Source organism: Panulirus ornatus, chromosome 7 (assembly GCF_036320965.1).
Source record: "Panulirus ornatus isolate Po-2019 chromosome 7, ASM3632096v1, whole genome shotgun sequence".
Classification (NCBI taxonomy): domain Eukaryota; kingdom Metazoa; phylum Arthropoda; class Malacostraca; order Decapoda; family Palinuridae; genus Panulirus; species Panulirus ornatus.
The window spans coordinates 31,103,706-31,124,732 of NC_092230.1; the positions used below are offsets into that span (position 1 = coordinate 31,103,706).

A 21,027-nucleotide genomic window follows, 5' to 3' on the forward strand; every position below is an offset into this window, starting at 1 on the left:
AAAGCTTAAAAAGTTAAGAACTCCTGTGGCAGGAAGGTATTTCATTTTCTAAAAGAGGAAACAGAAGGAGCCAAGCAGTGAGTGCTTATAAGTAGCCCGGTCTTGGAAGCAAAACCCAAAGTAATACGTATGGAAGAGGCAGAGTGAACCAACATTGCAGCATAGGGCAAGTTGGTCAAGGTTTGAAGTTTGCCTTGGAGAGTTTATGATTCTTACGTCTTTTGACTCAACTTTTTTAAGTAAGGATGCAGAGCTAGAGCAAACATTAGATTTGAGAAGCTGTTCATAAGAAAAGAAAGTTTGACATCTAAACATGACACAGTTTCTTAGAGGCCGACTTAACTCTATCTGTAATGTGGGGTTTCCAAGAAAGAGTGAATGTTATATTTATACCAAGTATGGGAGCCTTGAAGAATGTTTGGAAGTCGAGAACATTATCTCGGAAAGCAAAAATGGGTATGTTTGAAGGAATAATTGTTCCAACAATGTTGTATGGTTGCGAGGCGTGGGCTATGGATAGAGTTGTGCGCAGGAGGGTGGATGTGCTGGAAACGAGATGTTTGAGGACAATATGTGGTGTGAGTTGGTTTGATCGAGTAAGTAATGTAAGGGTAAGAGAGATGTGTGGAAATAAAAAGAGCTTGGTTGAGAGAGCTGAGGAGGGTGTTTTGAAATGGTTTGGGCATATGGAGAGAATGAGTGAGGAAAGATTGACCGAGAGGATATATGTGTCAGAGGTGGAGGGAACGAGGAGAAGTGGGAGACCAAATTTTAGGTGGAAAGATGGAGTGAAAAAGATTTTGAGTGATCGAGGCCTGAACATACAGGAGGGTGAAAGGCATGCAAGGAATAGAGTGAATTGGATCGATATGGTATACCGGGGTCGACGTGCTATCAGTGGATTGAATCAGGGCATGTGAAGCGTCTCGGGTAAACCATGGAAAGTTGTGTGGGGCCTGGATGTGGAAAGGGAGCTGTGGTTTCAGGCATTATTACATGACAGCTAGAGACTGAGTGTGAACGAATGGGGCCTTTGTTGTCTTTTCCTTGTGCTACCTCACACACATGAGGAGGGAGGGGGATGTTATTCCATGTGTGGCGAGGTGGTGATGGGAATAAATAAAGGCAGACAGTATGAATTATGTACTTGTGTATATATGTATATGTCTGTGTGTGTATATATATGTGTACATTGAGATGTATGGGTATGTATATTTACGTGTGTGGACGTGTATGTATATACATGTGTATGGGGGTGGGTTGGGCCATTTCTTTCGTCTGTTTCCTTGCGCTACCTCGCAAACGCAGGAGACAGCGACAAAGCAAAATAAATTAATAGATATACTCATTGAGTCAAGAGTTGGAATTACAAAACTGTCAAAGAAGGGAGGAAAGTTGTGTGGAATTTTCAGTTGCAAAATGGGTAGAATTGGGTCTTGAAGGCATTAGACTTAACCCAATTTTGTCTACCCCTCAGTGAGTCTGAGATTATTGAGTAAGTTGTGTTGAGACAAGATGCAGATCGAGTATGAGAAGAAGGTGCAGAATTGAATGACATTGAAGAATGCGGTGTTGAGCCCTCAATCAGTTCCCTTCCACTTTCTGCACATAGATGCATACACAGCATCACTGATCACAGTTCACTTTATGACCTGTTGACCTGATTGGTGGATGTAGGCAGCTACCTGAATGCTGCACAAAGCTTATGAAATTAAAAAGGACTCCAGGGGCTGGAAGGTATTTCAATTTCTAAAAGAGGAAACAGAAGAAGGAGCCAAGCCGGGAGTGATCATCCTTCTTGAAGGGTCAGATTGGGGTGTCTGGATGTGTGTAGATGTAACCAAGATGAGAAGAGAGGGGAGAAAGGTAGTATATTGAGGAAAGAAACCTGGATGTTCTGGCTCTGAGTGAAACAAAGCTCAAGAGTAAAGGGGAAGAAGGGTTTGGAAATGTCTTGGTAGTAAAGTTAGGGGTTGGTGAGAGGACAAGAGCTGAGGAAGGATTAGCACTACTCCTGAAGTAGTTGTGGGAGTGTGTGATAGAGTGTAAGGAAGTAAATTCTAGATTGATGGGGGTAAAACTGAAGGAAGACGGCAAAAGATGGGTGATTACTGGTGCTCATGCATCTGGCCATGAGAAGAAAGATCATGAGAGGCAAGTGTTTTGGGAGCAGTTGAGAGTGAATCAGCAGTTTTGGTGCACATGACTGGGTATTAGTGTTGGATGATTTAAATGCAAAGGTAATTAATGTGGCAGATGAGAGTGTAATTGGTGCTCATTGGGTATTCAGTGCTGTGAATGAAAATGATGAAGAGCTTGTGGAGTTGTATGCTGATAAAAGACAAGATCAGAAATACCTGGTTTTAAAAGAGACATACACAAGTATACGTATGTAAGTTGGAGAGATGGTCAACAAGCTTTATTAGATTACGTATTAATTGATAATCATGCAAAAGAGAGACTTATGGATGTAAATGTGCTAAGAGGGGCAGCTGGTGAGATGTGTAATCACTATCTTGTGGAGGTGAGGGTAAACATTTGTAGAGATCAATGTCGGGGAGAAGAGAGTGGTGAGAGTCAGTGATCTTGGAAAGAATACTTTTGTGAAGCATCTGGGTAAACCGTGTCAAGGTCTGTGGGGCCTGGATGTGGATAGGGAGCTGTGGTTTTGGTGCATTACACATTACAGCGAGAGACTGAATGAGTGTGGCCTTTTTGTCTGTTCTCCCAGCACTACCTCGCTGGAGTAGGGGTAGCGATGCCAGGAATGGATTAAGGCTAGCAAGTGTGAATATGTGCATGTGTAAATATGTATATGTCTTTGTATATGCATTTTTTTTTTTTTTTTTTTTTTTTTTTTTTTTTTTGCTGTCTCCTGCATTAGCGACGTAGTGCAAGGAAACAGATGAAAGAATGGCCCAACCCACCCAAATACACATGTATATACATATACGTCCACACATGCAAATATACATACCTATACATCTCAATGCATACATATATATACACACACACAGACATATACATATATACACATGTACATAATTCGTACTGTCTGCCTTTATTCATTCCCATCGCCACCCCGCCACACGTGAAATAACAACCCCTTCCCCCTTCATGTGTGCGAGGTAGTGCTAGGAAAAGCAAAGTCCACATTCGTTCTCACTCAGTCTCTAGTTGTCATGTAATAATTCACCGAAACCACAGCTCCCTTTCCACATCCAGGCCCCACAGATCTTTCCATGGTTTACCCAAGATGCTTCACATGCCCTGGTTCAATCCATTGACAGCACGTCGACCCCGGTATACCACATCATTCGAATTCACTCTATTCCTTGCACACCTTTCACCCTCCTGCATGTTCAGGCCCCCATCACTCAAAATCTTTTTCACTCCATCTTTCCACCTCCAATTTGGTCTCCCACTTCTCGTTCCCTCCACCTTTGACAAATATATCCTCTTGGTCAATCTTTCCTCACTTATTCTCTCCATGTGGCCAGACCATTTCAAAACACCCTCTTCTGCTCTCTCAACCACACTCTTTTTATTACCACACATCTCTCTTACCCTATTATTACTTACTCGATCAAACCACCTCACACCACATATTGTCCTCAAACATCTCATTTCCAGCACATCTACCCTCCCCCGCACAACTCTATCCATAGCCCACGCCTCGCAACCATATAATATTGTTGGAACCACTATTCCTTCAAGCATACCCATTTTTGCTTTCCGAGATAATGCTCTCGACTTCCACACATTCTTCAACGCTCCCAGAATTTTCGCCCCCTCCGCCACCCTATGATTCACCTCCGCTTCCATGGTTCCATCTGCTGCCAAATCCACTCCCTGATGTCTAAAACACTCCACTTCCTCCAGTTTTTCTCCTTTCAAACTCACCTCCCAATTGACTTGACCCTCAACCCTACTGTACCTAATAACCTTGCTCTTATTCACATTTACTCTCAGCTTTCTTCTTTCACATACTTTACCAAAGTCAGTCACCAGCTTCTGCAGTTTCTCCCATGAATCAGCCACCAGCACTGTATCATCAGCGAACAACAACTGACTCACTTCCCAAGCTCTCTCATCCACAACAGACTGCAAACTTGCCCCTCTTTCCAAAACTCTTGCATTCACCTCCCTAACAACCCAATCCATAAACAAATTAAAAAACCATGGAGACATCACACACCCCTGCCGCAAACCTACATTCACTGAGAACCAATCACTTTCCTCTCTTCCTACATGTACACATGCCTTACATCATCGATAAAAACTTTTCACTGCTTCTAAAAACTTGCCTCCCACACCATATATTCTTAATACCTTCCACAGAGCATCTCTATCAACTCTATCATATGCCTTCTCCAGATCCATAAATGCTACATACAAATCCATTTGCTTTTCTAAGTATTTCTCTCATACATTCTTCAAAGCAAACACCTGATCCACACATCCTCTACCACTTCTGAAACCACACTGCTCTTCCCCAATCTGATGCTCTGTACATGCCTTTACCCTCTCAATCAATACCCTCCCATATAATTTCCCAGGAATACTCAACAAACTTATACCTCTGTAATTTGAGCACTCACTTTTATCCCTTTGCCTTTGTACAGTGGCACTATGCACGCATTCCGCTAATCCTCAGGCACCTCACCATGAGTCAAACTTACATTAAATAACCTTACCAACCAGTCAACAATACAGTCACCCCCTTTTTTTAATAAATTCCACTGCAGTACCATCCAAAGCCGCTCCCTTGCCGGCTTTCATCTTCCGCAAAGCTTTTACTACCTCTTCTCTGTTTACCAAATCATTTTCCCTAACCCTCTCACTTTCCACACCACCTCAACCAAAACACCCTTTATCTGCCACTCTATCATCAAACACATTTAACAAACCTTCAATATACTCACTCCATCTCCTTCTCACATCACCACTACTTGTTATCACCTCCCCATTAGCCCCCTTCACAAATGTTCCCATTTGTTCCCTCGTCCTATGCACTTTATTTACCTCCTTCCAAAACATCATTTTATTCTCCCTAAAATTTAATGATACTCTCTCACCCCAGCTCTCATTTGCCCTCTTTTACACCTCTTGCACCTTTCTCTTGACCTCCTGCCTCTTTCTTTTATACGTCTCCCACTCATTTGTATCATTTACTTGCAAAAATTGTCCAAATACCTCTCTCTTCTCTTTTACTAACAATCTTACTACTTCATCCCACCACTCACTACCTTTTCTAACCTGCCCACCTCCCACTTTTCTCATGCCACATGCATCTTTTGCCCAAGCCATCACTGCTTCCGTAAATACATCCCATTCCTTCCCCACTCCCATCATTTCATTTGCTCTCACCTTTTTCCATTCTGCACTCAATCTCTCCTGGTACTTCCTCACACAAGTCTCCTTTCCAAGCTCACCTACTCTCACCACTCTCTTCACCCCAACATTCTCTCTTCTTTTCTGAAAACCCCCACAAATCTTCACCTTTGCCTCCACAAGATAATGATCAGACATCCTCCAGTTGCCCCTCTGAAGGGGGCTAATGGGGAGGTTATAACAAGTAGTAATGAAGTGAGGACATTGAGTAAGTATTTTGAAGGTTTGTTGAATGCGTTTGATGATAGAGTGGCAGATATAGGGTGTTGTGAGAGGGTCAGGGGGAATGGTTTGGTAAACAGAGAAGAGGGGATGAAAGCTTTGTGGAAGTCGAAATCCAGCAAGGCGATGGGTTTCGATGGTATTGCAGTGGAATGTGGTAAAAAAGGGGGTGACTGTGTTTTTGAGTGGTTAGTAAGGATATTCAGGGTATGTATGGTTCATGTTGATGTGCCTGAGGATTGGCAGAATGCATGCATCATGCCATTGTACAAAGGCAAAGGAGGTAAAGGTGAGTGTTCAAATTATAGAAGTATAAGTATGTTAAGTATTCCTGGGAAATTATATGGGAGGGTATTGATTGAGAGGCTAAAGGCATGTAGTGAGCATCAGATTGGGTAAGGGCAGTGTGGTGTCAGAAGTGGTAGAGGATGTGTGGATCAGGTGTTTGCTTTGAAGAATGTATGTGAGAAATACTTCGAAAAACAGATGGATTTGTATGTAGCATTCATGGATCTGGGGAAGGCATGTGATAGAGTTTGTAGAAATGCTTTGTGGGAGGTATGTTGCTAGAAGCAAAGTTTTTATCAAGGATGTAAGGCATGTGTACAAGTAGGAAGCAAGGAAAGTGAATGGTTCCCAGTGGATGTTGGCTTGCGGCAGGGGTGTGTGATGTCTCCATGATTGTTTAATTTGTGTATGGATAGGATTGTTAGGGAGGTGAATGCAGGAGTTTTGGAAACAGGGGCAAGTTTGCAATCTTTTGTGGATGAGAGGGCTTGGGAAGTGAGTCAGTTGTTCGCTGATGATACAGCACTGGTGGCTGATTCGGGTGAGAAACTGCAGAAGCTGGTGACTGTGATTGGTAAAGTGTGTGAAAGAAGAAAGCTGAGAGTAAATGTGAATAAGAGCGATGTCATTAGGTTCAGTAGGGTTGAGTGACAAGTCAACTGGGAGGTAAGTTTGAATGGAGAAAAACTGGAAGTGAAGTGTTTTAGATATCTGGGAGTGGACTTAGCAGGGGATGGAACTATGGAAGTGGAATTGAGTCACAAGGTGAGGGAGGGGGCGAAGGTTCTGGGAGCATTGAAGAATGTGTAGAAGGCGAGAACATTATCTCGGAGAGCAAAAATGGGTATGTTTCAAGGAATAGTGGTTCCAACAATTTTTATGGTTGCGAGGTGTGGGCTATGGATAGGGTTGTGCGGAGGAGAGTGGATGTGTTGGAAATGAGATGTTTGAGGACAGTATGTGGTGTGAGGTGGTTTGATTGAGTAAGTAATGAAAGGGTAAGAGAGATGTGTTGTAATAAAAAGAGTGTGGTTGAGAGAGCAGAAGAGGGTGTTTTGAAATGGTTTGGTCACATGGAGAGAATGAGTGAGAGAAGATTGACTAGATATATGTGGCAGAGGTGGAGGGAACGAGAAGTTGGAGACCAAATTGGAGGTGGAAGGATGGAGTGAAAAAAATTTTGAGTGATTGGCCCTGAACAGACAGGGGGGGTGAAAGGCGTGCAAGGAATAGAATGAATTGGAACGATGTGGTATACTAGGGTGGACATGCTGTCAATGGATTGAACCAGGGCATGTGAAGCGTTTAGGGTAAACCATGGAAACTTTTGTGGGGCCTGGATGTGGAAAGGGAGCTATGGTTTTGGTGCATTACACATGACAGCTAGAGACTGAGTGTGAGCGAATGTGGACTTTGTTGTCTTTACCTTGCGCATGCGTGGGGGGAGGGGGTTGCCATTACATGTGTTGCTGTTTGGTAATGGGAATGGATGAAGGCAGCAAGTATGGATATGTGCATGTGTATATGTGTATATGTATGTATACGTTGAAATGTATACGCATATATATGTGCGTGTGTGGGCATTTGTGTGTGTGTGTATATATATATATATATATATATATATATATATATATATATATATATATATATATATTTTTTTTTTTGCTTTGTCGCTGTCTCCCGCGTTTGCGAGGTAGCGCAAGGAAACAGACGAAAGAAATGGCCCAACCCACCCCCATACACATGTATATACATACACGTCCACACACGCAAATGTACGTACCTACAAGCTTTCCATGGTTTACCCCAGACGCTTCACATGCCCTGATTCAATCCACTGACAGCACGTCAACCCCGGTATACCACATCGATCCAATTCACTCTATTCCTTGCCCTCCTTTCACCCTCCTGCATGTTCAGGCCCCGATCACACAAAATCTTTTTCACTCCATCTTTCCACCTCCAATTTGGTCTCCCTCTTCTCCTCGTTCCCTCCACCTCTGACACATATATCCTCTTGGTCAATCTTTCCTCACTCATTCTCTCCATGTGCCCAAACCACTTCAAAACACCCTCTTCTGCTCTCTCAACCACGCTCTTTTTATTTCCACGCATCTCTCTTACCCTTACGTTACTCACTCGATCAAACCACCTCACACCACACATTGTCCTCAAATATCTCATTTCCAGCACATCCATCCTCCTGCGCACAACTCTATCCATAGCCCACGCCTCGCAACCATACAACATTGTTGGAACCACTATTCCTTCAAACATACCCATTTTTGCTTTCCGAGATAATGTTCTCGACTTCCACACATTCTTCAAGGCCCCCAGAATTTTCGCCCCCTCCCCCACCCTATGATCCACTTCCGCTTCCATAGTTCCATCCGCAGCCAGATCCACTCCCAGATATCTAAAACACTTCACTTCCTCCAGTTTTTCTCCATTCAAACTCACCTCCCAATTGACTTGACCCTCAACCCTACTGTACCTAATAACCTTGCTCTTATTCACATTTACTCTTAACTTTCTTCTTCCACACACTTTACCAAACTCAGTCACCAGCTTCTGCAGTTTCTCACATGAATCAGCCACCAGCGCTGTATCATCAGCGAACAACAACTGACTCACTTCCCAAGCTCTCTCATCCCCAACAGACTTCATACTTGCCCCTCTTTCCAAAACTCTTGCATTTACCTCCCTAACAACCCCATCCATAAACAAATTAAACAACCATGGAGACATCACACACCCCTGCCGCAAACCTACATTCACTGAGAACCAATCACTTTCCTCTCTTCCTACACGTACACATGCCTTACATCCTCGATAAAAACTTTTCACTGCTTCTAACAACTTTCCTCCCACACCATATATTCTTAATACCTTCCACAGAGCATCTCTATCAACTCTATCATATGCCTTCTCCAGATCCATAAATGCTACATACAAATCCATTTGCTTTTCTAAGTATTTCTCACATACATTCTTCAAAGCAAACACCTGATCCACACATCCTCTACCACTTCTGAAACCACACTGCTCTTCCCCAATCTAATGCTCTGTACATGCCTTCACCCTCTCAATCAATACCCTCCCATATAATCGATTAATATGGGTAAAATTGAAAGTTGATGGAGAGAGGTGGGTGATTATTGGTGCATATGCACCTGGGCATGAGAAGAAAGATCATGAGAGGCAAGTGTTTTGGGAGCAGCTGAATGAGTGTGTTAGCGGTTTTGATGCACGAGACCGGGTTATAGTGATGGGTGATTTGAATGCAAAGGTGAGTAATGTGGCAGTTGAGGGAATAATTGGTATGCATGGGGTGTTCAGTGTTGTAAATGGAAATGGTGAAGAGCTTGTAGATTTATGTGCTGAAAAAGGACTGATGATTGGGAATACCTGGTTTAAAAAGCGAGATATACATAAGTATACTTATGTAAGTAGGAGAGATGGCCAGAGAGCGTTATTGGATTACGTGTTAATTGACAGGCGTGCGAAAGAGAGACTTTTGGATGTTAATGTGCTGAGAGGTGCAACTGGAGGGATGTCTGATCATTATCTTGTGGAGGCTAAGGTGAAGATTAGTATGGGTTTTCAGAAAAGAGGAGTGAATGTTGGGGTGAAGAAGGTGGTGAGAGTAAGTGAGCTTGGGAAGGAGACCTGTGTGGGGAAGTACGAGGAGAGACTGTGTACAGAATGGAAAAAGGTGAGAACAATGGAAGTAAGGGGAGTGGGGGAGGAATGGGATGTATTTAGGGAATCAGTGATGGACTGCGCAAAAGATGCTTGTGGCATGAGAAGAGTGGGAGGTGGGCTGTTTAGAAAGGGTAGTGAGTGGTGGGATGAAGAAGTAAGAGTATTAGTGAAAGAGAAGAGAGAGGCATTTGGACGATTTTTGCAGGGAAAAAATGCAATTGAGTGGGAGAAGTATAAAAGAAAGAGACAGGAGGTCAAGAGAAAGGTGCAAGAGGTGAAAAAAAGGGCAAATGAGAGTTGGGGTGAGAGACTATCAGTAAATTTTAGGGAGAATAAAAAGATGTTCTGGAAGGAGGTAAATAGGGTGCGTAAGACAAGGGAGCAAATGGGAACTTCAGTGAAGGGCGTAAATGGGGAGGTGATAACAAGTAGTGGTGATGTGAGAAGGAGATGGAATGAGTATTTTGAAGGTTTGTTGAATGTGTCTGATGACAGAGTGGCAGATATAGGGTGTTTTGGTCGAGGTGGTGTGCAAAGTGAGAGGGTTAGGGAAAATGATTTGGTAAACAGAGAAGAGGTAGTAAAAGCTTTGGGGAAGATGAAAGCCGGCAAGGCAGCAGGTTTGGATGGTATTGCAGTGGAATTTATTAAAAAAGGGGGTGACTGTATTGTTGACTGGTTGGTAAGGTTATTTAATGTATGTATGACTCATGGTGAGGTGCCTGAGGATTGGCGGAATGCGTGCATAGTGCCATTGTACAAAGGCAAAGGGGATAAGAGTGAGTGCTCAAATTACAGAGGTATAAGTTTGTTGAGTATTCCTGGTAAATTATATGGGAGGGTATTGATTGAGAGGGTGAAGGCATGTACAGAGCATCAGATTGGGGAAGAGCAGTGCGGTTTCAGAAGTGGTAGAGGATGTGTGGATCAGGTGTTTGCTTTGAAGAATGTATGTGAGAAATACTTAGAAAAGCAAATGGATTTGTATGTAGCATTTATGGATCTGGAGAAGGCATATGATAGAGTTGATAGAGATGCTCTGTGGAAGGTATTAAGAATATATGGTGTGGGTGGAAAGTTGTTAGAAGCAGTGAAAAGTTTTTATCGAGGATGTAAGGCATGTGTACGTGTAGGAAGAGAGGAAAGTGATTGGTTCTCAGTGAATGTAGGTTTGCGGCAGGGGTGTGTGATGTCTCCATGGTTGTTTAATTTGTTTATGGATGGGGTTGTTAGGGAGGTAAATGCAAGAGTCCTGGAAAGAGGGGCAAGTATGAAGTCTGTTGGGGATGAGAGAGCTTGGGAAGTGAGTCAGTTGTTGTTCGCTGATGATACAGCGCTGGTGGCTGATTCATGTGAGAAACTGCAGAAGCTGGTGACTGAGTTTGGTAAAGTGTGTGGAAGAAGAAAGTTAAGAGTAAATGTGAATAAGAGCAAGGTTATTAGGTACAGTAGGGTTGAGGGTCAAGTCAATTGGGAGGTGAGTTTGAATGGAGAAAAACTGGAGGAAGTGAAGTGTTTTAGATATCTGGGAGTGGATCTGTCAGCGGATGGAACCATGGAAGCGGAAGTGGATCATAGGGTGGGGGAGGGGGCGAAAATTTTGGGAGCCTTGAAAAATGTGTGGAAGTCGAGAACACTATCTCGGAAAGCAAAAATGGGTATGTTTGAAGGAATAGTGGTTCCAACAATGTTGTATGGTTGCGAGGCGTGGGCTATGGATAGAGTTGTGCGCAGGAGGATGGATGTGCTGGAAATGAGATGTTTGAGGACAATGTGTGGTGTGAGGTGGTTTGATCGAGTAAGTAACGTAAGGGTAAGAGAGATGTGTGGAAATAAAAAGAGCGTGGTTGAGAGAGCAGAAGAGGGTGTTTTGAAATGGTTTGGGCACATGGAGAGAATGAGTGAGGAAAGATTGACCAAGAGGATATATGTGTCGGAGGTGGAGGGAACGAGGAGAAGAGGGAGACCAAATTGGAGGTGGAAAGATGGAGTGAAAAAGATTTTGTGTGATCGGGGCCTGAACATGCAGGAGGGTGAAAGGAGGGCAAGGAATAGAGTGAATTGGAGCGATGTGGTATACAGGGGTTGACGTGCTGTCAGTGGATTGAATCAGGGCATGTGAAGCATCTGGGGTAAACCATGGAAAGCTGTGTAGGTATGTATATTTGCGTGTGTGGACGTGTGTATGTACATGTGTATGGGGGGGGGTTGGGCCATTTCTTTCGTCTGTTTCCTTGCGCTACCTCGCAAACGCGGGAGACAGCGACAAAGTATAAAAAAAAAAAAAAAAAATAATAATTTACCAGGAATACTCAACAAACTTATACCTCTGTAATTTGAGCACTCACTCTTATCCCCTTTGCCTTTGTACAATGGCACTATGCACGCATTCCGCCAATCCTCAGGCACCTCACCATGAGTCATACATACATTAAATAACCTTACCAACCAGTCAACAATACAGTCACCCCCTTTTTTAATAAATTCCACTGCAATACTATCCAAACCTGCTGCCTTGCCGGCTTTCATCTTCCGCAAAGCTTTCAATACCTCTTCTCTGTTTACCAAATCATTTTCCCTAACCCTCTCACTTTGCACACCACCTCGACCACAACACCCTATATCTGCCACTCTATCATCAAACACATTCAACAAACCTTCAAAATACTCACTCCATCTCCTTCTCACATCACCACTACTTGTTATCACCTCCCCATTTGCGCCCTTCACTGAAGTTCCCATTTGCTCCCTTGTCTTACGCACTTTATTTACCTCCTTCCAGAACATATATATATATATATATATATATATATATATATATATATATATATATACATGGTTGTTTAATTTGTTTATGGATGGGGTTGTTAGGGAGGTGAATGCAAGAGTTTTGGAAAGAGGGGCAAGTATGAAGTCTGTTGTGGATGAGAGAGCTTGGGAAGTGAGTCAGTTGTTGTTTGCTGATGATACAGCGCTGGTGGCTGATTCATGTGAGAAACTGCAGAAGCTGGTGACTGAGTTTGGTAAAGTGTGTGAAAGAAGAAAGTTGAGAGTAAATGTGAATAAGAGCAAGGTTATTAGGTACAGTAGGGTTGAGGGACAAGTCATTTTTTCATATGCTTCCTTGTGTTACCTCGCTAACACAGAAGACAGTGACTAAGTATAATAAAAGATAAATGAGATTTTAATGAAAGGAGATAATATATTTCTGATGTTATGACTTATTTCTTATTTTTCCAGTGTATCCATTATTATTGACTTTAGTTGAATTAAGCAGAATTATGAATAAATTAATCATGAATTAACACGTGGACAAGCATTACTTTGTGAAAAATTTCCATGTTCTGTAGCCATGCCTAGTGACTGCACTGGATGAGCTACCACATTAGCAATTTATGTTAGTCTGTGTCCATGTAATAAAGATGTAAATGGCTTGAAGTAGCTATCATAACATAGAACTTGGTAACCATAATCTCAAAGAATGTGCCAGTTGTTGGGGATGTATGGTCTTTTTGAAAAGCATTGAGGTAATGCTAACTCAGATGCATTTTATATGTGCTTTAAAGAGGAAATTTGACCATAAGGTTGAAATATATTGAGAAAATATGTGAATGAGATAGGTATTATTGCTGAGAAATACATACAAAAAATGCAAAAATGAATGTTTGAAGGATATTTTAAAGCATGAACCATCCTGATGGGTTGTGTGAAAATTTGCATGCACATGCAGTATCTCAATTATCTCAGTTTATTTCTTTACTCAATACACAGGTACTTATTAACTTTTAAATGAACTAAAGGATAGGTGACTTTGAAAGTTTACTTTGTTGTTTGCTTTCATGTTTTTTCTTTATACTTTCAGACCTCAGATCCACTCATATCTTCTTATAAGTATGGATCACTAACAAGAATTCCTGAGTTCGTGGAATTTAGAGAAAGACTGAATAACTCCCTCCATTTTGCTATGGTGACTGCAGAGCAAATGCTAATGGACCTAACTTTAGATGTGAGTATGTTTTTAATACGCCATCATTGATTTCTTTTCCTGAATTACTGATAGCTGATGTACCCTAGAAGCATGATCTTTTACTTATAAAGAATACATTTTCAGAAATAAGGGAAAAATAAGGTGGTTTTAAAGATTTGTGCAGTATTATCGTAATGTCATATGTACAACTTTTCGTATGAAAATTCAAAATATTTCTCGGATTGAAGAATGTTGCATTTAGCAACCAGTGTGACTTTTTCAACAGGCATGAGTTGTTAATGATACATTTGTCCCATGCTATACATGGGCCTGAAATGCCTGGTTTTGCTGATGCACATTTTATTTTTTGATATGATTTTCAAGAAGCTTGGGCTGCGTTTCACTTATGCACAGTAATCATCCACATAGTTAAGTGGATTAGCACACTTCTTGGGCCCATTGCAACATTTGTTTCCGGACCCCTTAATTGATCCCTCTCACAAACATAGCCATCTCTTTTTTCCTCCTCTCTAGGCATTTCTTTCAGTTGTCTTTGCTCTTTGGCTTCTGAATTTTGCTGTATTCTCTAGGTGCTCAATAATAAGAGTCAGAAAACATGAGCTGAAGATTTACTTTGTTGGATTAATATATTATTATTTTTATTATACTTTGTCGCTGTCTCCCGCGTTTGCGAGGTAGCGCAAGGAAACAGACGAAAGAAATGGCCCAACCCCCCCCCATACACATGTATATACATACGTCCACACACGCAAATATACATACCTACACAGCTTTCCATGGTTTACCCCAGACGCTTCACATGCCTTGATTCAATCCACTGACAGCACGTCAACCCCGGTATACCACATCGCTCCAATTCACTCTATTCCTTGCCCTCCTTTCACCCTCCTGCATGTTCAGGCCCCGATCACACAAAATCTTTTTCACTCCATCTTTCCACCTCCAATTTGGTCTCCCTCTTCTCCTCGTTCCCTCCACCTCCGACACATATATCCTCTTGGTCAATCTTTCCTCACTCATTCTCTCCATGTGCCCAAACCACTTCAAAACACCCTCTTCTGCTCTCTCAACCACGCTCTTTTTATTTCCACACATCTCTCTTACCCTTACATTACTCACTCGATCAAACCACCTCACACCACACATTGTCCTCAAACATCTCATTTCCAGCACATCCATCCTCCTGCGCACAAGTCTATCCATAGCCCATGCCTCGCAACCATACAACATTGTTGGAACCACTATTCCTTCAAACATACCCATTTTTGCTTTCCGAGATAATGTTCTCGACTTCCACACATTCTTCAAGGCCCCCAGAATTTTCACCCCCTCCCCCACCCTATGATCCACTTCCGCTTCCATGGTTCCATCCGCTGCCAGATCCACTCCCAGATATCTAAAACACTTCACTTCCTCCAGTTTTTCTCCATTCAAACTCACCTCCCAATTGACTTGACCCTCAACCCTACTGTACCTAATAACCTTGCTCTTATTCACATTTACTCTTAACTTTCTTCTTCCACACACTTTACCAAACTCAGTCACCAGCTTCTGCAGTTTCTCACATGAATCAGCCACCAGCGCTGTATCATCAGCGAACAACAACTGACTCACTTACCAAGCTCTCTCATCCCCAACAGACTTCATACTTGCCCCTCTTTCCAAAACTCTTGCATTTACCTCCCTAACAACCCCATCGATAAACAAATTAAACAACCATGGAGACATCACACACCCCTGCCGCAAACCTACATTCACTGAGAACCAATCACTTTCCTCTCTTCCTACACGTACACATGCCTTACATCCTCGATAAAAACTTTTCACTGCTTCTAACAACTTTCCTCCCACACCATATATTCTTAATACCTTCCACAGAGCATCTCTATCAACTCTATCATATGCCTTCTCCAGATCCATAAATGCTACATACAAATCCATTTGTTTTTCTAAGTATTTCTCACATACATTCTTCAAAGCAAACACCTGATCCACACATCCTCTACCACTTCTGAAACCACACTGCTCTTCCCCAATCTGATGCTCTGTACATGCCTTCACCCTCTCAATCAATACCCTCCCATATAATTTACCAGGAATACTCAACAAACTTATACCTCTGTAATTTGAGCACTCACTCTTATCCCCTTTGCCTTTGTACAATGGCACTATGCACGCATTCCGCCAATCCTCAGGCACCTCACCATGAGTCATACATACATTAAATAACCTTACCAACCAGTCAACAATACAGTCACCCCCTTTTTTAATAAATTCCACTGCAATACCATCCAAACCTGCTGCCTTGCCGGCTTTCATCTTGCGCAAAGCTTTCACTACCTCTTCTCTGTTTACCAAATCATTTTCCCTAACCCTCTCACTTTGCACACCACCTCGACCAAAACACCCTATATCTGCCACTCTATCATCAAACACATTCAACAAACCTTCAAAATACTCACTCCATCTCCTTCTCACATCACCACTACTTGTTATCACCTCCCCATTTGCGCCCTTCACGGAAGTTCCCATTTGCTCCCTTGTCTTACGCACTTTATTTACCTCCTTTAGCTACATCTAAAGAAATAGTTAATATGACATGACAAAGCACTGTATTCAGTTAAAGAATATTTGACAATGCAACTTTTGGAACACTTTAAAAGTCTTTCATTGCTTGGAATGTTATTGCAGTTATTTTTTTAAGAATTTCAGGTCTGATTTTTTATGACAAAATTCAGATGCATTTAACCATTATATGAAAAGAAAATATAAGTTATACTTATCCAGCCACAGAGAAGCAATATATTTTTTGATATTACTGCATTGTTCATTACATAATGTCATCAGTATATTAAGAAAGCATTATTAATCTTGAGGAAACATTATGAAGTATAAAAGTATGCTTTATTTATTTTAGGGAGAATAAAAAGATATTTTGGAAGGAGGTAAATAAAGTGCATAAGACAAGGGAACAAATGGGAACTTCAGTGAAGGGGGTTAATGGGGAGGTGATAACAAGTAGTGGTGATGTGAGAAGGAGATGGAGAGAGTATTTTGAAGGTTTGTTGAATGTGTTTGATGATAGAGTGGCAGATATAGGGTGTTTTGGTTGAGGTGGTGTGCAGAGTGAGAGGGTTAGAGAGAATGTTTTGGCAAACAGAGAAGAGGTAGTAAAAGCTTTGCGGAAGATGAAAGCTGGCAAGGCAGCGGCTTTGGATGGTATTGCAGTGGAATTTATTAAAAAAGGGCATGACTGTATTGTTGACTGGTTGGTGAGGTTATTTAATGTATGTATGACTCATGGTGAGGTGCCTGAGGATTGGTGGAATGCTTGCATAGTGCCATTGTACAAAGGCAAAGGGGATAAAAGTGAGTGCTCAAATTACAAAGGTATAAGTTTGTTGAGTATTCCTGGTAAATTATATGGGAGGGTATTGATTGAGAGAGTGAAGGAATGTACAGAGCATCAGATTGGGGAAGAGCAGTGTGGTTTCAGAAGTGGTAGAGGATGTGTGGATCAGGTGTTTGCTTTGAAGAATATATGTGAGAAATACTTAGAAAAGCAAATGGATTTGTATGTAGCATTTATGGATCTTGAGAAGGCATATGATAGAGTTGATAGAGATGCTCTGTGGAAGGTATTAAGAATATATGGTGTGGGAGGCAAGTTGTTAGAAGCAGTGAAAAGTTTTTATCAAGGATGTAAGGCATGTGTACATGTAGGAAGAGAGGAAAGTGATTGGTTCTCAGTGAATGTAGGTTTATGGCAGGGGTGTGTGATGTCTCCATGGTTGTTTAATTTGTTTATGGATGGGGTTGTTAGGGAGGTGAATGCAAGAGATTTGGAAAGAGGGCAAGTATGCAGTCTGTTGTGGATGAGAGAGCTTGGGAAGTGAGTCAGTTGTTCGCTGATGAAACAGCGCTGGTGGCTGATTTGGGTGAGAAACTGCAGAAGCTGGTGACTGAGTTTGGTAAAGTGTGTGAAAGAAGAAAGTTGAGAGTAAATGTGAATAAGAGCAAGGTTATTAGGTACAGTAGGGTTGAGGGACAAGTAAATTGGGAGGTAAGTTTGAATGGAGAAAAACTGGAGGAAGTGAAGGTTTTAGATATCTGGGAGTGGGTCTGGCAGTGGATGGAACCATTGAAGCAGAAGTGAATCATAGGGTAGGGGAGGAGGTGAAAGTTCTGGGAGCATTGAAGAATGTGTGGAAGTCGAGAACATTATCTCGGAAAGCTAAATTAGGTATGTTTGAAGGAATAGTTGTTCCAACAATGTTATATGGTTGCGAGGCATGGGGTATAGATAGAGTTGTGCGGAGGAGGGTGGATGTGCTGCAAATGAAATGTTTGAGGACAGTATGTGGTGTGAGGTGGTTTGATCGAGTAAGTAATGAAAGGGTAAGAGAGATGTGTGGTAATAAAAAGAATGTGGTTGAGAGAGCAGAAGAGGGTGTTTTGAAATGGTTTGGTCACATGGAGAGAATGAGTGAGGAAAGATTGACCAAGAGTAATATATGTCTCAGAGGTGGAGGGAATGAGGAGAAGTGGGAGACCAAATTGGAGGTGGAAAGATGAAGTGAAAAAGATTTTGAGTGATTGGGGCCTGAACATGCAGGAGGGTGAAAGGCATGCAAGGAACAGAGTGAATTGGATTGATGTGGTATACTGGGGTCGACCAGCTGTCAATGGATTGAACCAGGGCATGTGAAGTGTCTGGGGTAAACCATGGAAAGTTCTGTGGGGCCTGGATGTGGAAAGGGAGCTGTGGTTTTGGTGCATTATACATGACAGCTAGAGACTGAGTGTGAACGAATGTGGCCTTTGTTGTCTTTTCCCTAGTTAGAGACTGAGTGTGAACGAATGTGTCCTTTGTTGTCTTTTCCCCAGCACTACCGCACGCACATGTGGGGGGAGGGGGTTGTTATTTCACGTGTGGCAGGGAATGAATGAAGGCAGTCAGTATGAATTATGCACATGTGTATATATGTATATGTCTGTGTGTGTGTATATATATATGTATACGTTGAGATGTATAGGAATGCATATTTGCGTGTGTGGACGTGTATGTATATACATGTGTATGTGGGTGGGTTGGGCCATTCTTTCGTCTGTTTTCTTGCGCTACTTCGCTAACTCGGAAGACAGCGACAAAGTAAAATAAATATATAAATATAAATATGTGTATATTTTATTATACTTGATCGCTGTTTCCCATGTTAGCAAGGTAGCGCCAGGAAACAGACAAAGAATGGCCCATCCACCCACATACAAATATATATTCATAAATGCCCACACATGCACATATACATATCAACATATACACACACATACATATGCTGGAAAGGATCATAATTTAGCGCATGATCAAGTATTTTCGTATGAGTACACAGGGAAGTGAAACGCAATAAGTTCCCAATTGCACTTTCGTGTAATAATCACATCATCAGGGGAGATACAAGAAAGAAATATAACAGTCAGTTGATATACAACAAAGAGACATACCTAGGATGCCATTTGGTAAACGAGTGACTTTGGACAGTCACTTGTTTACCAATTGGCATCCATAACCCATGCCTCACTTCCATATAATGTTGGAATGACTATTGCTTTAAATATGCCCATTTTTGCCCTTGCAGATGATGTTCTCTCCACACATTCTTTATCGCTCCCAGAACCTTCGCACCTTCCCCTATCCTATGACTCACTTCTGCTTCCATAGTTCCATTCATTGCCATGTCCACTCCCAGGTATCTAAACCACTTCACTTCCCCCAATTTTTCTCCATTTAAACTCACACCACAATTAACCTGTCCTTGAACCCTACTAAACATAGATAACGTTGCTTTTATTCGCATTCACTGTCATCTTTCTCCTTTCTCACACTTCCATACTCAGTCACCAGCTTATGTAGTATCTCACTGGAAACTGCCACTGGTGCTGTATTATCAGTAAAAAAGAACTAACTTGCTTATCAGGCCCCCTCATCCCCCACAGACTACATACTCACCCCTCTCTCCAAGACTTTCACATTCCTGTTCCTCACCACCCCATCCATAAACAAATTGAACATCCATGGTGACATCAAACACCTCTCCTGCAGACCCGCCTTCACTGGGAACCATTCACTCTCCTCTCCTCTTACTTGTACACATGTTGTACACCCTTGATAAAAACTTTTCACAGCTTCTAGCAGCTTTCCTTCCACAATGTATATTCTTAATTCTTAAGACCTTCCACAGAGCACCTCTATCAGCCATAGCATAAGCTTTCAGCAGATCCATAAATTCTCCTACACTATCTGTTTCTCTAAGTATTTCTCATACACATTCTTATAATTTAGCAGACCTGATCCATGCATCCTCTACCACTTATGAAACAGCACTGCTTTTCCCATTTGATATTCTTTACATGGCTTCACCCTTTCAATCGATACCCTCCCATATGATGTACCAGATATACATAACAAACTTATACCTCTGTTATTTGGACACTCACCTGTATCCCCTAAGCCTCTGTACAATGGCACTATATATTCATTCTGCCATTCCTCAGGCACCTAACTATGATCCATACATATGTTGAAAATCCTTACTAACCAATCAGTTGCATACTCACTCACTTTCTTAATAAATTCAACTCCTTTACCACCCTATCCAGCTGCCTTGCTACATTTCATCTTACACAAAGCTTTCACCACCTCGTGCCTCTTTACCAAACCACCCTCAATGACTCCCTCACTTTGCATACCACCCAAACACCCTACATCTGCCACTCTGTCGTCAAACACATAAGACAGTCCTTCTTCTTAAAGTTTACTGATACTTACTCACCTTGATACTCATTTTCCCTCTTTTTCAACCCCTGCACTTTCCTCTTGTCCTCATGCGTCTTTCTCTTATACATCTTCCAATCATTTGCACTCCTTCTATGTAAGTACTGCCCAAATGCCTCTTTTCTATTTCACAAGCAACCTTACTTTTTCAGCCTACCACTCACTACCATTTCTAATCTGCCTACCTACCACCTTTCATATGCCACATGCATTTCTTGCATATGCCAGCACTGCTTCCTTAAATATCTCCCATTCCTCACCTACTCCCTTTACTTTATTTACTCTTACCATATGCCATTCTACACCCAATCTTTCCTGGTATTTCTTCACAAAAGTTTCTCTTCCAGGCTTACTTTTACTGTTTTCTTCTCACTGACAGTATGTTATACATGAGGCTAAGCGTTCCTTTATATAAAGGAAGTGTGATAACCTCTCCTCATCATCCACTGATGAATCTTTCCGGTCTTTACCTGAGGACATCACTAACGACTTCTCTTGGTCTAATTTTCCTGCACTTTTCCTCTCTGATGTCTCTCCCATAGACAAAGCAATTCTCTGTGGTTCCTGCATCTCCTCTATCTCCACCTTGGATGACTTT

General features: G+C 41.9%; 1 protein-coding gene across 2 annotated transcripts in view; it reads left to right on the forward strand.

Moving 5' to 3' along the window:
• Positions 1-21,027, forward strand: part of psidin (phagocyte signaling impaired) — a 477,751-nt gene that overhangs the window by 338,486 nt on the left and 118,238 nt on the right. For both annotated transcript variants that reach the window (XM_071663426.1, XM_071663425.1), the window contains one exon: positions 13,472-13,615. In XM_071663426.1, coding sequence (XP_071519527.1) covers positions 13,472-13,615 — 144 coding nt within the window. The remainder of the gene's footprint in view (positions 1-13,471; positions 13,616-21,027) is intronic.